General features: G+C 33.8%; 1 protein-coding gene across 1 annotated transcript in view; it reads left to right on the top strand.

The window, feature by feature from the left end:
• The first annotated feature begins 1423 nt into the window (after positions 1 to 1423).
• LOC148300368 (uncharacterized) overlaps positions 1424 to 22593 on the top strand; it is a 74132-nt gene continuing 52962 nt past the window's right edge. Inside the window, exon 1 of the mRNA XM_088274890.1 lies at positions 1424 to 1951. Coding sequence (XP_088131016.1) covers positions 1915 to 1951 — 37 coding nt within the window. The 5' untranslated portion in view covers positions 1424 to 1914. The remainder of the gene's footprint in view (positions 1952 to 22593) is intronic.

The following is a 22593-nucleotide window of genomic DNA, read 5'->3' as shown; positions in this document are numbered from 1 at the left end:
CTATGCTAACCCATATACAATAGTGAAAACGGTTTCCATTGGAGCGTCGAATTATTGAAGCGGTTTTTTCATATCATACTTTTTTGAAGGCTACCAAAATCGAATTGATATGTTTCGATACTGAAAATGTGGGTTTTTTCAAAAAGCGATCTCGAATTTTTAAGATAATCCCTTTGGGAAATATCGATATGGGAACTCTCCACCCCAAACGCTGTAAATACGTAAAATATTATATATTTTTCGTCCCGAAATGAGGGCGGTTTTCCCGAGGGTAGTGTGTTTATCACCCTCAAGCGAATATCGTATTGATTACGTCGAAAAAATAAATAAAAAACCTACCGTCGAAATTCCATTTGCGGTGCACTTTTTAAAGCCTATATTATTTGTTCTATACTTATAAGTTTTGGGGAAATTATTCGAAATTTATTTTAATTAAACTTTTTTCACCCAATGATAATACCTAATAAAATACCTAATAATACATAATAAAATAATAAAACCCTTATCCGCACCCCAATGGTGCATAGGGCACTGTGTCATATAAACGCAGTGTTATCTTGATCGTTTACACATGAAGAAAGGGTGATCAGCCCTCCGCTTCAGGTACCAGTCCATGGTTATATTGAATAAATATTACAGTGATAAAATCACTTATATTTATTTTACCCCCCTTGGGAATCGAACCCGGGACCTCCAGAACGGTAGCCGAGCGTGCTGACCATTACACTACGGAGGCGGACATATACATAGAGTCATAAAATGTACATATACTTTTTTAAATGTACGTTGATGGGGTTTAAAAAATCATTTAATATTGTTACAAACAAACAAAAAAATTGAATTACCTAATGTCCAAGTGACTCTGAAATCTAGGTATGGCTTATGCAACACCGCTTATCATGTTACTCAGGCTTCAACTTTTTAAGTTTAATAGCCTTTGCCTACTCGTGAGTGGATTTACTCTTTATGTTTAAAGTAACTATTACTTCATTTAATTCATGAGTGAAAATTTTAGGCATATACTTAATGTTTTTAATGTGTTTTTTTTTTTAAATAGTAATTTTCAAAACGGTAAAAATAAATTAAAAATATCAAATCGTAGGAAATTTATTTTTGTAAATGTTAGTATATACTGTTATATTTGTGTGTAACATTTACGCATAGCTCATGTTTATACTCGCTTTGAGACAAGCGAGTATAAACACGAGTCGTCTAGGGGACTAAGATAACTCATAAATAATTCTTTATTTATTATTCCTTTTTTGTTTTTTGTTAAGATATTAAAAAAATGTATTTTATTTCATTCTCATATTTTAATTTTTTTTTGTAACTATTTTAAGCAATAAAATAATTTAAAATACGAATTCAACTAATTTTATATTTTCTTTTGTTTCAGACATCCTCCACCATCGAGATAGCTGGTCGAAGCAATATATATAAATATAGTTATTATTAGAGTTTCGTTAAACAAGCAATCCCAATAATTTAAATGAAACTTTTCAAATATCCTGAAAGATTCTGAAAGAAAAGTGTTTTTCCTGAAAAGTTGTCTCGATTCAAAATAAGCTTAGCTGCGAAACTGTCCCATTCAAAAATAATTATCAACGCTGTCGAGTCGAGAGACTGACATTTCGTATATTTTTATTTTAAATTAGTTTTCACCAAAAAAAAACTTGGTCTTCATTATGAATACGGCGCGAAGCGAAAAGTGTACAAGTCCATTATTAAAAATATTAAACATTTTGTGAAAATCGTGTGAAGATGATGTTTTTCCGGGTTCGAATGGTTGCGCTTGCTGAATTCAGCGCATGCTAAGTGCTTCAGTTATTTTTTTCTTTAATTAACGACGAAAATTTGAGGCGTTTCGACGACAAGACGAGCCACATCTTCAAGAGTTATATTTATTTATAACCAATGCCGCCATATTGGATAGCGTTTTGCTTGATATTAGGTAAGTCTTATTTTATTTTACATATTAAAAGCATTTTAAACTTTGTGGTATGGTAATACATATAACACTCTCCTTATCGTTCATCGTTCGCTTTGTGTAATACCACTTTAGAAAATATTACTTCGTGACTACCGGTTAACCGAGAAATTACTAAAAATAATGTACTGTAGCATGTCGCTCACTCCTTTCAACAACGTCATTTATCAAAAATCATAAATTTTCAAATCATATGTTTTCAGAATGTCCAGAAAATGTACTATATCCCAGCAAAAGCGACATTTTTTAAACTTAATATTTACCCGCTACAGGGCAGAAAGTGTTGTTTTTGCATTTTGAAGAAAAGGTATTGTTTCACTATTTTTTTAAATATAAAAAATATTTTTCAAATGGAGAAAAAACATTCAGGTTTTACCTAAAAAGATCTGTTGCACAGTAAAAAGTTCAATAAGTGGCTTGATATTCAATTTCAATACATTCTATTGTATTTTTAAACTTTAAAAACGATCTCCTGAAAAATCAAGTTTTTTGATAAATGACGTTGTTGAAAGGAGTGAGCGATATGTGACTATAAGAAAATGAGTTAAGGTAAGGTAATGTTACAAAAACGTATAACAGTACCTAAGGATTTAAATCGTTTTTTTAGTCCAGGGTAAAATAAAAAAAAAACTCTTTTATTCATTTGACCCTATCCTGGGAATTGAACCCAGGACCTCCAGTACGGTAGCCAAGTATGCTGACTTGTTTCGATTTTTTTTGTTGAAGAATTATTCGAACATTTAATATGAGTGGGATGTTGAGCCAAACAACGACAAGGCTTTGTCGTGAAATCATAAAATAAGCGACACCCCTGATAAATTAGATTTTTGTTATTAAGTGACTTGGCAACCTCCGGGCGCGAGTGCCTACCTATTCACGGTACCCACCCTAAGGACAGTGATTCCCAAAATTTGAAAACAGTTTGTTATATTTTCCCAACATTTTGAGTGTGTCGAAAAAAAATCATGGATGCTACAGAAAGATAACATGATACGAAGGCATGTCCTTGGTCATTGTTTCGCAAAGTGTTTTCACACTGGTGTACCGCGGAAAAAAGTCTAGTTTTGTGAAAATGACACAATTTTTGATTGCCTGTGCTTAGTTAAGTAGGCTCACATTTCGGATTAAAGATAATATGTTAAATATGTTACCATAATATGGTAAATATGCACCTCAGAAATTTCTTAACCTGGTAGGATTACCTTGAATAGAAAAAGTTCGTGGAACACTGACCTTGGTGACGTTGTATATGACAGAAGGACCAGGCGATCGCCATGGATCTTCCTCGAAATACGTCTAGAGGAAGACCAAAAAATTCATGGATGCCACAGAAGATGTCATGATTTGAAGGCATGACCTAGGTGACGTTGTACGAGTATATGATAGAAAGACCTACAACCTGAGAACGAGGGGAGCTGACTTCAACGGTCCGCAAAGATGATAAGTTGGGATTGAACTAGGAAGAAGAAGAAGTGGAAAAAATCCAAATTTGTGAACGAGTTTGGGTTTTCTTCACTTCTCCTTCATATTTGGTCCATATACACTTATCGTCTTTGTCATCTGTTAGGGTCAACTCTCCTCGTTCTCAGGTTGTAGGTCTTTCTATCATATACTCGTACAACGTCACCTAGGTCATGCCTTCAAATCATGACATCTTCTGTAGCATCCATGAATTTTTTGGTCTTGCTCTAGACGTATTTCGAGGAAGATCCATGGCCATCGCCTGGTTTACAATACGTTTAAGATATCTACGTCCTATGTGCCCATACCATCTCAATTGCCTTTCCTCTACCTCACTCTTGATGTCAGTTTCACCCAGGCGTCTGCCCTCATCCACACCCGATGGTGCATAGGGCACTGCATCGTACAAACGCAGTGTTATCTTGATCGTTAACAAAGGAAAGGTGATCACCCCTCCGCTTCAGGCACTAGTCCAGGATAATATTGAATAAATATCATAGTGAAAAAAACCCTTAAATTTATTTGACCCTTCTGCTGAGAATCGAGCCCGAGACCTCCAGTACGGTAGCCGAGCGTGCTGGCCACTAACACAAACTTTGGACACACTCGTGAACAGTGAAGCGCCCTTTAGGTAATATTTTACGAAAATGGCGCTATATAAATGTTTTTTTAACATCTCATCAAAGATGAAGAAGAATATGGAACTCTGGGCATTTACGGGGCTGACGACTGATATGAACCAATTTTGAAACATTGTTCTTGAATTTCTAGATCTTCACTAGAGACATCTATTGGTGAGATGAAAAGAAGCTTTTTTTATTGAACAGAAATTCTTTTATAAATTATCATTTTCTTGGAGATAATCCAGATTTCTGAAGTATTTGGACACACTCGAAATGTTCTATATGAATTATCCAAATTTATTATTATGATTATAACTCGACAGTTTTTTTCTCTCCCCGCCGATGGAGAACCACTGGACGACCGTGCAAACGAGGATGTAGCTAGCACTTCACCTCCAGTCCCTCAAGTGTCGCCATTTTAGGAGGGTCCGAGTAAAAAAGTCGATAAAAAACCTCAACCAAACGTAACAAGGCGGGGTTTTTTTTATGCGGGTTCGTCTAAAATGGAAGATGATTATACTCTTATAAGAGTACTAGGGGCATGTTTGTCCACTTATAGTCGACGCGAATAAATGTCAGTTATAAAGAAAAAACAGTCTTAATATTTTATACTCGCTCTCCTGACAGTATTTTTGCGTTTTAATAGCTCCAGACAATCTTATAACAACCGTTTCTTAATTAAATTTTAATATTTAGCACTTCTATGCAGTTATCGTGGTCCCTCGATATCAGCACTATGAACCGATTACAGACATTCCAAATGTGCCTAATCCAGGACTCGTACCTCACATACAAATGGAAGAGTTTCTTTATAAAAGTAATTAACTTTGTTTAAACCACTTGTTTATTTTGTTCGCCTCCATAGCGTAATGGTCAGTACCGTTCTGGAGGTCCCGGGTTCGATTCTCAGGGGGGGTCAAATAAATATAAGTGATTTTTTCACTCTAATTTTTATTTAATATCACCCTTGACTGGTACCTGAAGCGGAGGGCTGATCACCTTTCCTTCACGTATTAACGATCAAGATAACACTGCGTTTATATACAGTGCCCTATGCACCACTGAGGTGCGGATGAGCGTTTGAAGAAGAAGAAATATTAATACAATTTAACATACCGGTTTCGACAAGAACCTTGTCATCATCAGGGTTTATTAAATTCTAAAACATTAAAAACATTAAAATACTCTCACATTTAAATAATTAATAATAATTATAATAGCCATTAATAATTTTTGGTGAGAGTATTTTAATGTTTTAGAATTAAATAAACCCTGATGATGACAAGGTTCTTGTTGAAACCGGTAGGTTAAATTTTTTGTTAAAGAAAAAATTTATTCATTTTATAAATTTATAAAATGTGCTACAAAGTATCTGCGGAAAACATTCAAGAAAGGAAGAGTTTCTGCTTAGTAAAAAGCTTCTCTCGTCTCACAATAGATGTCTCTACAACGTTTTGAGTGTGTCCAAATACTTGTTCACAAATCTGGATTTTCTTCAATCAAAGGAGTTAATTTTCATATTAAGATGAAGAAGAATATGGAAGTCTGGACATTTACGGGGCTCACGACCGTCATAGGCTGGTTTAAGTGATCACTTTACACATGTGTAACATTCACCAATTCTACGCATTATCGACAACCACACTACTCAATTCTTGTAAGTTCTATATATATATATATATATATATATATATATATATATATATATATATATATATATATATATATATATATATATATATATATATATATATATGTATATATAAATATATATATATATATGATCCAATTTCGAAACATTATCCTTGAATCACTCGAATTTCACTAGAGGCATCTATTGGTGAGATGAAAAGAAGCTGAATAAATAAAAATATAGATGTCTCTCGTAAATTTCTAGTGAATTCCAACACTATGATTTGAATTCAATCAATTTATTATATTTTGAAGTTCCAAGAATTTGAGTAGTGTTGGTTGTCATTCATGATTAGAATTCGTGGATGTTACACGTGTTTAAAGTGATCACTTAAACTAGCCTATGACGGTCGTAAGCCCCGTAAATGCCCAGACTTCCATATTCTTCTTTATCTATGATGAGATGTCATAAAAGTTTGTATATGTATATTATTTATTATTTATTGTTTCGGCATTGACTTTGTGGTAAGGCATGGTGAAATTGTAAAACAAAAACACTTGTTTTTTACCACTTGAGTTTATTTTATTATAACGACTAGTTTCGGAAGCTATGCTTCCATCTTCAAGTCTTCATATAAACAAATTAAGTTTATATTTAGAACTGAGGATGGAAACATAGCTTTCGAAACTACTCGTTATAATAAAATAAACTCAAGTGGTAAAAAAACAGTTGGGAAAAGAAGCAGAGGAAGACCGAGAAAAACATGGCACGATCAGGTATGCCAAATACTTGAAAGTGGTCAGGTTAGAGAGAGCCTCTTCCACGTTCATGCAGAGGAGATGCATGAACGTGGAAGAGGCGAAGAATGTTTGCAAAGACAGAGTGGTGTGGCGTTCTATTCTCTCTGCCTACCCCTGCGGGGAAGCGGCGTGAAGGTAAGTTAGTTAATTAGTTAGGTAAAAAACAAGTGTTTTTCTTTTACATTTTCAAGTATTAGTATTATGTACTAAGCCTTGTGGAATTATATTATACACGTTAGAAATGTGTGCCTTCTATTTTGTTTCTTTCCCATTTAATCATACTGAGGCACAGCGACGCGTGTAAAAAAATAAACTTTAAGAATAATAAAATAAACGTGATACTTTATTTTGCTTGTGTTCGCTCTGTATGTAAAATAAATATGCTGGAAGCTGCTATACTTGCGTATCCGGGTTAGAGCCTATTCCAGTGCCACCCAAATAAAAAAATAAATTTATAAAATTTTAAGTGTGTCCAAATACTTGTTCACAAATCTGGATTATCTCCAATTATAGGAGTTGTTTTATTTTTCATATTGTTTTTAGCATTAAAATTTTAAAAAAATAATGATATAAAAAATAACTTCTACTCAATACGACCTACTCAAATTCTTGGAAGTTCTATACACACATATATATATATATATATAAATAAATATATATATTTATATATATATATATATATATATATATATATATATATATATATATATATATATATATATATATATATATATACAGTATAATATAAATCCCTTCCCGCACCCCAATGGTGCATAGGGCACTGCTTCATATAAACGCAGTGTTATCTCGATCGATTACACATGAAGGAAAGGTGATCAGCCCTCCACTTCAGGTACCAGTCCAGTGTAATATTGAATAAATTTTAGAGTGAAAAAATCACTTATATTTATTAAACCCCCCTGGGAATCGAACCCCTCCAGAACGGTAGGCGAGCATGCTGACCATTACACTACGGAGGCGGACGGTATATATATATATATATGTATATATATATATATATATATATATATATATATATATATATATATATATATATATATATATATATATATATATATATATATATATATATATATATATATATATATATATATATATAGAACTTCCAAGAATTTTAATAGTGTGGTTGTCAATTACGATATAATTGGTGAATGTTACATAATTATAATTGGTGTGTTTAAACCAGCCTATGACGGTCGTTAGCCCCGTAAATGCCCAGACTTTCAAATTCTTCTTCATCTATGTTAAGATCTCAATAAAATAATAGTGTCAGCTTGTGGTCCCGTGGTTAGTATCGCGGACTCTTAAGTCAGAGTTTCTCGGTTCGAACCAACTCTATCATAATTTGATACCTATTTCTTATAATGAGCCGCTTAGGCTCACAGAAATAGTATGGAATTGTATTTTTGTAAATAATAAAAGCACAAATATTTCTCTTGATTTTTTTTAATAAATCAAAAATACAGGCCTAAGCATTTGTATTTCATCAGTTTCTATTTGCCTAGAGTAGGTGTTGAATGCGTGAACTGTTTATTTTCAAATTAAAAAGTAACTTTATTTTAAAATCACGATAAATTTAAAATGATTTTAAAGGATGTTACATTTTAATTATAAAAGGGAAAATCACAAAGTTAGTGCTTCATATATAAATTATAATTTTATTAATTGATTCGGCAGTCAATTTTTGGTAAGATCTATTCATTTTTTATGAATGTTTTACTTAGTAAATACCACTGTGTAATGGTCAGCACGCTCGGCTACTGTTCTGGAGGTCCCGGATTCGATTCCCAAGGGAGGTAAAATAAATATAAGTGAATTTTTCACTGTCATATTTATTCAATATTACCCTGGGCTGGTACCTAAAGCGGAGGGCTGATCACCTTTCCTTCATGTGTAAACGATCAAAATAACATTCCGTTTATATGACGCAGTGCCCTTTGCACCATTGGGATGCGGATAAAGGGTTTATTTATCATTATTATTATTATATACAAAGTAAAACATTAATTTGAAATTGATAAATTATAATTTATCATCATTATTTTATCTCAAAAAACAAAAACGTGTAGTGTAAAGGATACGAATCAAATATAGAAGGCACTGGAATTCTGGCTATGTTGAATAATATATAACAGAATTGTGGGGCACGAATGAAACCGTTTTTACGTACTTTGGGTCTATCAAGTATTCAACTGATACCGGGTGAAAAAATGCTGATAAAAGAATTTGAAAAAGCATTCGGACATTAATGAATTGTTTTGAATGGATTCTTACAGTTTAGACTTTTTACCCTAAAATGTAATCAGCTTCTTTTCCTTTTTTCTTATTATAGATCTTTGGATCAGTCTATTCCGGCATACGGGAGAAAGTAACCAAGTGCATTTTTTTACAAAAAAGTTATCATCGACTGTTTGATATACTTACTAGCTTAAAAAAATTGCCGTGAAAAAAAAAAACAAAGGATTTTAAACTTATAATTATAATGTTACTTTGTTTTAAAATAACCTTAATTTTATAGTGATTTTAAAACAAAGTTAATTTTGTTACATTTTGTTTAAAAAATGGAAAAATCACAAAGTTAGTGCTTAAAACATAAATTATTAGATTTGAAACTTGCTATTGCTTGGATTTTAAAAATGACTAACTGCATTGATGTTTATTTTGTTGCCAAGCAAAAGTGACTTAAATGGCCCTCCTGAACATTTTACGTTTTGCTAGTTGGTCACTTTTTCCTGTACGACTACGATATTTGCAAACTTTTTTAAATTTCAGCTATTTGATTTTTTTTACTGTTAAAATCAAATATTTGTAGTCTCATCAAAGATGAAGAAGAATATGGAAGTCTGGGCATTTACGGGGCTGACGACCGTCATAGGCTGCTTTAAGTGATCACTTTACACACTTTGTCTCTCTCAAGGTCTCCCAAGGTCTACATTTTTTAATTTTTAGGGGTCCATCTTGTGGCGTCTTGTCTTATAATGAACTAAGATGAAGAAAGACGGACAAAAGCACAAGCCAATCATCCGTTTTATCATGCTAACTGGACTGCCGGACAGTAAAATTCCGTGTACACGGAATTTTACTGTCCGGCAGTCCGATTAGCATGATATAACTGATGTTTGGCTTGTGCTTTTGGCTTGTATTTATTTAGATGGCAGTGACAGGTATATTGAAAGCTTTCAAATATAAATGTACAGTAAAATCGGGATACAATTTTATGTTGTTTCACATTTTCAATAAATTTCGCAAGTTAGTTGAAAAAAATTGCTTTGCAAGAGCAGATATGTCAGGAAGCCTAGATGCTTCTGTATCAGATCAGGGCATGCGGTGGGAGAGCTTTACAAGCGCTCTTAGGTGCTGTTATATTTCTAGACAGGTAGAATTTTGACGTCAGGCATGTTAACACCGTTTCCCCAGCGGTTCTCAAATATTTCTGGTGTTTAAATTTTCACAGTTTAATTCCGTCCTCGCATTTGGGGTGAATTACCGGCGGGGCGGATTGGGCGCATCGCCCTCAGCGGGCTCCGAGTGCTGCAGACCCGGCTTAGGGCTTTCGATAACCAGAATATATGGTTCAAAATCTGCAATATTCCATAATCAAAAAATTGTACCCAGTCATAAATACCATCAAAGGGACAATCCAAATAAAAATTGATATTTAAACATATAAAGTTACTTCTGGTATGTGGAATATTGTGGATGAGTATCATCGTTGAACAACAAACTACACAAAAATATCGAAATCTTCTAGTACACAATCATGATACACGATTTACACACAAAGAAGGTTTGATAGTCCCAAGAATTAACAGTAAATATGGGAGTCGAACACTGCAATATATCGTTCCAAACATTTTAAAATGTTGCCGACGGATGTTAGAGGTCAAAATAAAATATGGAACAAAGGCAAAATAAAGGAATGGGTAAATGATCAACAGTTAATTCTATGAAAATTGTAAAATGTTCATATAATTTTTTGTGTGTACTTTTTTGGGTTAAAATGGACATAAAACAATAAAAATATATGTAAAAAGAACTCCACCGACAAGCCACACCAGGTGGCTTGGTGAGTCTTTGCAAAAATATTTTTAATGTTCTTTATAGTTGGGTGAAAATAAATATTTATGATTTTACACTTTAATATTTATTTAATATTATCCTGGACTGGTCTCTGATGCGCAGGAGTGACCGTCTTGCTTTCATGTAAGTAACGATCAAGATAACACTGCTTTAATACGATGCAGTGCCGTATAACAGAAGGCTAGAGAAGATGTTATAAATAACATAAAAATTACATTGTTTTTTTACATCTCAACATACATGAAGAAGAAGATGGAAGTCTTGGCATTTATAGGACTAACGACCGCCATGGGCTTGGTTAAGTGATCGCTTTGCATACGTGCACCACCAATCTACCCATGATTGACTACCACACTACTGAAATTCTTGAAACTTCTGGATATAACGATCAAACTCGTAATCACAGTATGCGCGAGTTCACAATAGCCATCTATGTATGAAAAAAAAAATCCTAATTGGAGATAATCCAGATTTGTGAACAAGTATTTGGACACAATCGAAATATTGTCAGATAAATATTTTTTTTAAATACAAGGTTTAGAATTGTATTTCAATTTATTTTTATATTCAACCCCTAGTGCGGCCCTGGTCTCAGTTGAACATACAGGCTGAGATAAAAGTAATGTTCCTCATTAAAAACGAAGTCATTTACAGGCAGAGGAGTTAGTTCGCAGTATGGAGTGGATTGTGCATAATGTACGAGGATCTGATACAGGGTCGTGAGAATGTCCTGTCTTCGAGTTTTTGTTTTAAATTAGGGAGATCGATGGTGAGAAGAGGAGATGAATTTAATCACTCTGATGCTTCAACGTGTCAACTACAAAAAATCTTCTTCTTTTTCCTTCTTATAGATCATTGGTTGAGTGGAAATAAATATGAATGATGGTTGAGTGATAATGCGATGACTGACCATTCTCTGTAAATATCTTTGCAATATTTTGTGTCTGTCTGCTGTGCTGGTCGGGGTTGTGGGCGTCTGTGTACCGGCCAATGTCGGGTCGGAATCGGATCTAGCTGACTTGCTGAACTAAATACTAATCCTTTTTACTGCCTACATCGGGGTACTTCTAGAAAATTTGGTGACGGATTTACAAACTTGTATTTATTTAGATTGGTAGCGACAGGGATATTGAAAGCTTTTAAATATAAATTCACAGTATAATCGGGAAACAATTTTATATTGTTTCACATTTTCAATCAATTTCGCAACTTAGTTTTAAAAAATTGTTTTGCAAGAGCAGATCTGTCAGGAAGTCCAGATGCTTCTGTATCAGATCTGGGCATGCGGTGTGACACCTTTCAATATAGATCCTCATATCTGTATGTTCCGTTATCCGTCTCTTGTGACGTGGACTGGAAACTGTCACACCATCGGTTTGGAGGTCTTCCAGGTGGAAGACCACCTGAAAGACTTCTGTCTGGGTTCTTTAATTATTGGGTTATTTTTATTAGGTTGTGAATGGGAAATAATCAGACGTCGTATCGCCATCGCCAAAAGTGCCATGTCTAAGCTAGACAAAATCTGGGAAGACACCAAGATAAAGCTTGTCAGGAGTTTGATCCACTCCATTCTTCTCTATGCTGCTGAAACATGGATCATAAAAACAGCAGAAAGGAGAAAAAATGACGCTTTCGAAATGTGGTGTTGGAGGCGCATGCTCCGAAATCCAAGGATAGCTAGACACACCAACCATTCGCTAAGAACTACACATGGATGGCTAGATTCTGGCCAATATCTGTACACAACGAATTCTCCGTTGCGCGTGGCAATGAAGATAGCCTGGAACGACTGGATGTGATCGGTAGCCTGCAGGAGAAGAGAGGGAGATGAAGATTCTCATACGATAGACCGATCAAGTTAAGGCAGTAGCAGGCACCTCGGTGGTTAGCGCAGTCGAAAAATAACTGAAGAAGAGTCATTGCTTCCACAAGGGTCACAACCCTCAGTAATGAGGAACAAGACGGAGAAGAAGAAGAAGAAGAAGAAGAATGGGAAATGACTCAAAAGTTAGAGATGACGGGTATACGACTATATCCAGCAGGAAGTCTTTCCGTTCTCATAGAGCTTTAAGTTCAAACATCAATCATATTAAAGCTCCGTGTAATTGCGAGACGTTAGCTTAAAATCAACACTTAAAATTCCATTAGTTGAGCTTTTCCATACTTTATTGTGCTTAGTTTCGGCGAGCGAATGTGGAAAGTTATGACTGAAAATTCCTGAAATGTATTTCATGAAACGGTAATAAAAACTTTGCTAATTATGAATACAACTTTTGAATAGCACCTTCTGAAGTTTGCTACACTAACAGGTAGAATTTCGTTAACAAAATAGTAATTTTGTTTTATTAAATGGTTTTTCACCTCAAATTGGACTTTTGACAAACCAAATTGGACGCCTTACAAATTACATTGGACGTTACGTTGTATTTAAAAAATTAAATGAAAAACTATTCACATAAAAATAAATAAAATAATAGTAAACCCTTATCCGCACCCCAATGGTGCATAGGGCACTGCGTCATATAAACGCAGAGTTATCTTGACCGTTTACACATGAAGGAAAGGTGATCAGCCCTCCGCTTCAGGTACCAGTCCAGGATAATATTGAATAAATGTTACAGTGAAAAAATCACTTATATTTTTTTGACCCCCCCTCGGAATCGAACCCGGGACCTCCAGAACGGTAGCCGAGCGTGCTGACCATTACACTACGGAGGCGGACATAAGCACTTTATAATCATATAGCCCAGTGAGAATACCTGCCGACATCTTTTATTCTTAAGACTAGCGAGTGCGTTAGTCGTCAAGTTGGCAAGCCTGCTTAGCGCGCTGTCATAGTCTGTCCGCGCGATATGAATAAAAGTTTTCGGTTAAGATGATTTAAAATATTAATTTGAATCAAGGGTACTACTTTAAATACAATATAATGTTCAATTTTACTTGTATGTATAACGAGGTAATAATTTTCTTTTGTAAATTGGGTGTAAATAATATGTAAAGTGGGTGTATAATAATAAAATAAACAATGTGTTGCTTTGTAATTAAAGTTTATAATAAAAGTTTATTTCTAATTTATCTTTATAATATTTTTCTATCTATCTATCTGATTCTGACAGTTCAGAATATTATATTTTTTTTCTATCTGACGTCTTTTGTTTTATTCAGTGCGACGCATGCGACATCTGGTGGTAGATCTGTTTTATGTAGGTACTATATGTAAGTACTTAATAAAATGTATAGGTAGGTACCTAGGTATTTTATTACATATGTACCTTTACTCACTGATTTGGCATTAAACGATTTGAATATTAGTGTTAAATATTGATAAAAATGAATAAAAACATAGAAGTCTGGGTGATGACAAGGTTAATGACCTTTCATAATCTGGTTTCAGTGATCACTTTATACACGCGTAACGTACATCATTTTACCCGAGATTGACAAACACACCACTTAAATTTTTGGAACTCATACACATGGCTTGTATAAATAAGATGAACGAATGTGAAAGAGGCAAATATTGTGTTCAAAGACAGATTGGGGTTGGCCGTACAGTGCGATGTGGGGGAGTCTGAATGGTTCCATTCTCCTCACATGAGCATACCATTGTCTCCTTCGTTGCCTTCCCCACCCAACGACATCTTCCATCTCGCATATTTCTCTTATCCTGGTGTTCCTTAATCGCCCCGGAAGGACCACTGACGACCATTCAACGACTATACAAAGTCAGTACTCCTTCGGGAACTGACTGCGTAAGCCAAAGAGATGGTGCGTGACAGAGTCTTGCAGACCTCTCGTGTTGGCCGTAATCTCCACCTAGGGAGCGACCATGGATAAAGAAGAAAGAAGACAAATGCACATGGATCTGTACAAAAAGTTGCACCCTGCGGGCATCCACCTGTGACTCCAGAACCCTATGACGTCGTTCAAAAGTCACCAATATCGCCGTTTGCTTGTTTTATTTTCTGTGATAACACTTTTGTTTTATTTTGCGTCTGAACGACCGACTATGATTTGAGTTGGCACAGTGCCAAGGTCACATTATCGTGCGACATAAATTTAGACCCAGACCAATCCATTCGCATCGGTAATAATTCCTTTAGCCAGATACGAAATTATCAACCGCAAATCCCGTCCGGATATTAGTCAAATGATTTTAGGACGTTTCAAACGAGAAAATACTTATAATTCATATTTGAAGCACTAACATTGTGATTTTCCATTTTATAATGAAATGTTACTTTTACATTTAATTACTATACCTAGTATTTTCCAAATACTATGTATAGTATTGGGACAAAACGTATAACATTAATCAACTATAACCTAATTATGAGTATTTCAATGTTTTAGAATTAGTACATAAACCCTGATCATGACAGGTTCTGACTAATTAATACTGTATTAAGCAGTCTTGATAAAGAAGCGGTTAGCTTCGAAACCGGTAGACATTATAATTTAGTTAAAGTTACATATTTATTGTGATTTTAAAACAAAGTTACATTTTTTTTGACATCTCATCAAAGATGAAGAAGAATATGGGTATAATATATGAAGAAAAGTCTGGGCATTTACGGGGCTGACGACCGTCATAGGCTGCTTTAAGTGATCACTTTACACACGTGTAACATTCACCAATTCAACCCATTATTGACAACCACACTACTGCAATTCTTGGAAGTTCTTTATATTTGAACCAATTCAGAAACACTGTTGTTGAATCATTAGATATGTATGTGATTATATGCATAATATAATGTATGTTAAATGTAAGTGATTATAATCCAGGATTCGGACCTCACATACCGATATAAGAGTTTCTGCTCCATAAAAAGCTTCTTTTCATCTCACCGATAGATGTCTCTAGTGAAGTTCTAGTTATTCAATAACAATGTTTCTGAATTGGTTCATACATATAGAACTTCCAAGAATTGGAGTAGTGTGGTTGTCAATAATGGGTAGAATTGGTGAATGTTACACGTGTGTAATGTGATCACTTAAAGCAGCTTATGACGGTCGTCAGCCCCGTAAATGCCCAGACTTCCATATTCTTCTTCATCTTTTATGACATGTCAGTCTTTTGTGTGTTTTAAAATCACCATAAATATTTGATTATAACTTAATTATAATGTCTACCGGTATCGAAGTTAACCGCTTCTTTATCAAGACTGATTAATACAGTATTAATTAGTCAGAACCTTGTCGTGATCAGGGTTTATGTACTAATTCTAAAACATTGAAATACTCTTAGTTAGGTTATAGTTGTTTAATGTTATACGTTTCGAGTGTGTCCAAATACTATATATAGTATTTGGACACGTTTAAAATATTGTAAATAAATTCTCTGGTCAAATTATAAGCTAAAATGATAAAAATGAAAATGATATTGTCTGGCGTTTCTCATGTGTGTGATTGTAATCCAGGATTCGGACTTCACAAACTAATAAAAGAGTTTCTGCTCAATAAAAAACTACTTTTCATCTAACAAATACATGTCTCTAATGTTATACGTGTTTAAAGTGATCACTTAACCAAGCCTGTGACGGTCGTAAGGTCTTGTAAATTCCCCGACTTTAATGGATTTTTTCTTCTTCTATATTGAGATGTCAAAAAGAGCAATATAATACATGTTTGTGATTCTTTTCAAGTGTATAAAGTGATCACTTTAACCGTAAGCCCTGTAAATACCCTTACTTGGAAGCGGAAACACTTAAACGCCGTGACTGCATTGTCTAACGGTGATGTTATGAATTCCGATGGTGTGATTGATGTACGCAAATATACGAAATCGTTCTTAGAATGATGAAAACCAAACATTGTTCCAAATTCTTTGGTGATTCATATATATATTTCGCGAAAATTCCGTATGGATCATATTGAAGTATGCCTAAATGTTGGCCGACTGACATCAAATGCCTAAGTTAATATCTGAGGGTGGTAATCGACCATCTCTTCAAAAATAAATGCTTCTTGAATGTTTTACGCAGATACTTTGTGGCACATTTTATAAACTTTATAAAATAAAACAACTTTGTTCTAACCACTTTTTATTGGTACACTTTATCCAACCGGTTTCGACAAGAACCTCGTCATCATCAGGTTTATGTACTAAATTATAAAACATTGAAATACTCATAGTTAATTACCCTTCCCTTACCAATAACTTCCACGCACTCCGTACACCATATGAAAATACTTTAAAAAAATATGATTTAGAAATGTGATTTAAAAAACTCCTAAGTTGTTTTTATTGTGCATTAAGGTTCTTGTCGAAACCAGTTGGATAAAGTTCCAATAAAAACTGGTTAAAACAAAGTTGTTTTATTTTATACACATAAATGTTATTTATACCTATGTATTTTGAGTCGGCCTTCGTAGTTTAATTAATGGTTAGCACGCTTCCCAGGTTCGATTCCAAGGGGGGGTAAAATATAAGTGATTTTTTCACCCATAAGTATAATTCAATATAACCCTGGACTGGTACCTGAAGCGGAGGCCTAATCACCTTTCCTTCATATGTGAACGATCAAGATAACACTGCGTTTATATGATACAGTGCCCTATGCACCATCAGGTGCAGATAAGGGTTTGAAGATACTAATATCTTAACATAGATGAAGAAGAAAATGGAGGTCTGGGTAATGCACAACATCCAATCCTATGACGGTAGTAAGCCCTGTAAACGCAAAGACTTCCACAATCTGCTTCATCTATGTTGAGATGTGATAAAAATTACGTGACTGAGTCGGTAAAATAAAATAAAATGTCAAAAAATAGTATGAGAAATAACTCTTATAATTGGAGATAATCCAGATTTGTGAACAGGTATTTTGACACACTCAAAATGTTGTGAATAAAAATAATGTTTAATTTTGTTTTTGTTATTTACACTGTGAGCCTAAGCGGCTCATTATTAGAAATAGGTTTTAAATTGTGGTAGAGAGGGTTCGAACCGAGAAACTCTGACTTAAGAGTCCGCGACACTAACCACGGGACCACAACCCGGCACCATGTTACGCAACTGAGATCATTAAATAAAATTTCTTTGCAAGAGAAGGTTTGTCACAAAACCTAGATGCTTCTGTATCAGATCTGGGAATGCTGTAGGGAGAGCTTTCGATGCCCTATGCACTGTCGGACGTGGGTAGGGGTCAGATTTGATACGGAGGGGATGATATAAAGTGGGGTAGGTTTCCGATAGTCCTCCCTCCTCTATGATACAATGCCTTTATGCGTCGAATTCCAGATTATTGCAGGGGAGATAGCTCTCCCGGAACACTTATGGAGAACTGAATGCTTTATCGAGACGTTTCCGAACCCTGGAATATATTAGCAAACCCGGCGCTGGATTATACTGATGCAAGTCATCCAGCCTACAAGTACATACGTATTTATCAACGTAATATTTATTCATTTATTTTAACTTCATGTACAGAAATTACATTAGTATATTGGCGGACTTATTGCTATTATGAAAAGGAATATCTTTCCAACCAACCAAAAACAGACCGTATTGGTCAAAACGTTTGATACCATATATAGCTGTAGCAATCAGAGGGTAGATAATACATGAACGTTTAGAAAAATGTAAATTACAAAGTGATGATAATAAGAAAGGCAAAGATAAAAGGGAGTTTAGGGAACGAGGTAGAGGGAAAAACTAGGGGAGGAGATTTGATGGACAATTAGGATTCTAAAGATAAATAGTAATGTCTCAGACGTTTCTTAAAAGTTATTTGAGAAAGTGCATTTTTTATAAGGAGATGTAATTCATTCCATAGTCTGGCCGCTTGGACAGAGAAGGAATTACTGAAGGATGATGTGTTATGGCGGGGAATGGAAAGTGTTATTTCTAGTGTGAAATACCGTTTTTCTTTTTTAAATTATTATTTTTTTTTTTAAATAAAAAAATTATAAAAAAAACATAAAACGTCTAATTTGACTTGTAAAATGTTTAATTTAAGGTTAAAAACGTTTATAATTGATTTCAGTGCACAATTTACTATGTTACCAGCATTCACTTTATAGCTTTATTGAAATTTTCGTCCTCAGAAAAGTATCCCATATTTGCGGATACATCTATTCCCCATTCAGATTTTTCTGACATTAGTCAAATGACTGACATTAAATTACATTCTTTTATAAGACGTAGGAATGTAATTTAATAAAAACTTGTTCCGCTATAACCCTGTTCCGATTCGTATCTTTATCCTTTGTAGGAAGCAGAATTATTACTGTTGTTTGCGACGTCATCTCCTGTAATAAATGTTATCTCGAAGCCAAGATTAGGCACGCTATATTGAGCTTTATCGACCAACGGCTCGATGGAGCGGATACCGTTATACACGTGCCTTGACGATACGGCTTGAAATCAAATACATAAAAATGTATATTGTCCGATGCGTTTTTTAGTCAAAGAGAAAAACCCATCCTCACTTAACTGAATTTAATAGAAAATGAGTATCGTCGATTGCGTTTTTTAATCAAAGGGAAAAACCTATCCTCACCTAACTAAAATAAACAAGAAAATGCACATGGAATAAAATAACAACTTTGTAATTTTTTCCACATTAATTTTATTTGACCAGCAACCGGGTTTCGTCGTAACCGACATCATCAGACTGGTCTGCAGATGGATGCTGGTCAAATAACATTCATATGGAAAAAATTACAAAGTTGTTATTTTATTCTAAAAAATGCAGTTTCACCAAAACATAAATCTAATAAAAATGCGTATCATCGATTGTGTTTTTCACTCGAAGAGAAAAAGCTATCCTCACCTAACAGAAATAATCAGAAATTATGTATCGACGATTGCGTTTTTTAATCAAAGAGAAAAAGCTATCCTCACCTAATAGAAATAAACAGAAATTGTATATCGTCTTTTGCGTTTTTTAATCAAAGAGAAAAAGCTATCCTCACCTTATAGAAATAAACAGAAATTGTTATCGTCTTTTGCGTTTTTTAATCAAAGAGAAAAAGCCATCCTCCCCTAATACAAATAAACAGAAATAGTATATCGTCGATTGCGTTTTTTAATCGAAGAGAAAAAGCTATCCTCACCTAATAGAAATGAACAGAAATTGTATATCGTCGATCGCGTTTTTTTAATCAAAAAGAAAACTTAACTTCATCTAACTGAAATGGACAAAAGTGTGTATCGACGATTGCGTTTTTTAATCAAAGAAAAAAAACCTGTTCTCACCTAACAGAAATAGACAATATTTGTATCATACATTGCTTTAAAAAAAACATATTTTGAAAAAAAAAACATAAAAAATCTATTTTGAGGGTCAATAAAAATGTAAAAAATTATAAATATTAATAAAAATATTAATACAAAGAAGTGATATTTCTGTAAATACTAGTTAAAGAGAGTTACGTTACTAATTTCATACAGGTCTAACGAAAATCAATTGTTTAAAGTTTAAATCGTTGAAATAGTAAAATCTACTGATTTTCTTGTTTTACTTGGTAATCTAAGTTTTACTTGGTAATCTAAGTTTCACGGTGTTTGAAAATGATGTGGAATGCATGGAAACACGTGCCACAATAGAATTTTAGAAATAGTGGTATTTACCAAATAAAAAAAAAATTAAATTAAAATAAATAGTTTCTTTAATGTTTTCCGCAGATACTTTGTGGCACATTTTATAATATATTTATAAAATTAAATAACTTTGTTTTCACCACTTTTTTATTAATACAATTTAACCTACAATAAAAAAAACATTTAGGATTTTTATGGAGTGTGTGGAAGTTTTTGGTGAGAGTATTTTAATATTTTTAAAGTTTTTGATTTAAATAAACTCTGATGATGACAAGATATTGTCGAAACCGGTAGGTTATATTGAATTGATAAAATTACAAGCAAATTTCTATTCTGTATGTTTAACCTGCTCCTTTATTGTTTCTGTAAGCTTGTTGTGTTCTCATCTAATTGATGAAAAACATTCAAACAATTTGTATTGCACTGTATTTCATATAATTTTTTGACATCTCATCAAAGATGAAGAATAATATGGAAGTCTGGGCATTTACGGGGCTGACGTCCGTCATAGGTTGTTTTAAGTGATCACTTTACACACGCGTAACATTCACCAATTCTACCCATTATTGACAACCACACTACTCAAAATCTTGGAAGTTCTATATACATGAACCAATTTAGAAACCTTGTTCTTGAATCACTAGAACTTCACTAGAGACATCTATTGGTGAGATGTAAAAAAATAATATGAAAATAACTCCTGTAATTGGAGATAATCCAGATTTTGTGAACAAGTATTTGGACACACTCAAAATGTTGCACTGTATTTCATTTATTGTAATATGTTTTTTATTCTTTGTGAACCATAAATAAATAAATAATTTAAAAAAATAAAAATAAAGTGGTGAAAACAAAGTTAATTAATTTAAAACGAAAATAAATAGCCCTAAAAATGGCCATACCTCGTTACCAAAAAAACCCTATTACATTTTGATGGCCATGAAAAGGAGAGTTCCACACCGTCGCGTAATACTGGCAATTTTTTAGCAATCAATGTCTCCTGCGGAATGGAACCATTTGATAAACAGGCGCAGAGAAATAATTTAAGTGGGTTCAATTGAGAGAGAGGAAGTGGATGTAGACGGTGGAATGGAAATTTAGTGGGACGAGGAGGAATTTTAGTGGAAACGAAAGAAAATTCAGCGGAAATAGGCACATTTGAACAGAAACTTGGCCGATAAATTCTCATCTTCGTTTCGCGGAAGCCCATTCGGTCAATTATGCAAATTTAAGAATGGAAAAGAGATATTTGAGGGGACCTCCGAAATTTCGGTAAAGACAATGACATGTACAACGTTTTGAGTGTGTCCTTGTGTATATACTTCACAAATCTGGATCATTTCCAATATTTTTGTTAAAATGATAAAAGTGTTTCATCACTAATTACACCACAATTTTTTTTATAATTTCATTAATTGATTCGGCAGTCACTTTGTGGTAAAATCTATCCATTTTTAATTAATGTTTTACTTAGTAAATACCACTATTTCTTAAAATCTACTGTGACTCGTGTTTCGATGCATTCCGCATCATTTTCAAACACCGTATGTGAAGCTAATTCTAAATTTTAGAGTTGGGTGCTTGGGACGTGGAAGGTTGAAGAGGGGGTAGTAGCTGTTTCTTTTTTTTATTTATTAATTTAATTTTTATTTTTTATTTTAATAAGATTCTGATAAGAAATAAAAATAAAAAATAAAAATTAAATTAGTAAATAAAAATAAGAAACAGCTACTACCCCCTCTTCAACCTTCAACGTCCCAAGGACCCAACTCTAAAATTTAGAATTAGCTTCACATACGGTGTTTGAAAATGATGCGGAATGCATCGAAACACGTGTCACAGTAGATTTTAAGAAATAGTGGTATTTACTAAGTAAAACATAAATTAAAAATGGATAAAAGTGTTCATTGGGTATTCCTTTTGTAACATGGACACTATGAAAATAGTATCATTTTAATGATATAAGTGTGTTATATTACCATACCACAAAGTTAACAATGCTTTTGATATACAAAATATATACCTAAGTGTATAAGTGTTTTTTTTATTTTTCCTTATGTAACATGGATATTATCATGATATACTATATGTATGAGGAAACAATCGGCGGGTGTGTATGAGGAGATGCATGAACGTGGAAGAGGCGAGGAATGTCTGCGAGACAGAGTGGTGTGGCGTTCTATTCTCTCTGCCCACCCCTGCGGGGAAGCGGCGTGATGGTTAGTTAGTTAAAAAGAGAAATATTTGTGTTTTTATTATTTACACAAATATTTCAATTTCATACTATTTCTGTGAGCCTAAGCGGCTCATTATTAGAAATAGGTATCAAATAAGAAGAATATGAGAGATTATATGAGTTACAAATCAAAAAAATAAGCTACTTAGATCTGTTCTTTTAATAAATAATTTCAGCAAGATATTAAATCGAAACAAAGTTA

The sequence above is a fragment of the Brachycentrus maculatus genome, unplaced genomic scaffold (assembly GCF_059751285.1).
Source record: "Brachycentrus maculatus isolate JH-2025_06_01 unplaced genomic scaffold, ASM5975128v1 h1tg000737l, whole genome shotgun sequence".
Taxonomy (NCBI): domain Eukaryota; kingdom Metazoa; phylum Arthropoda; class Insecta; order Trichoptera; family Brachycentridae; genus Brachycentrus; species Brachycentrus maculatus.
Note: the sequence above shows the minus strand (reverse complement) of the source record. Positions and strands in the feature narration are given on the sequence as shown.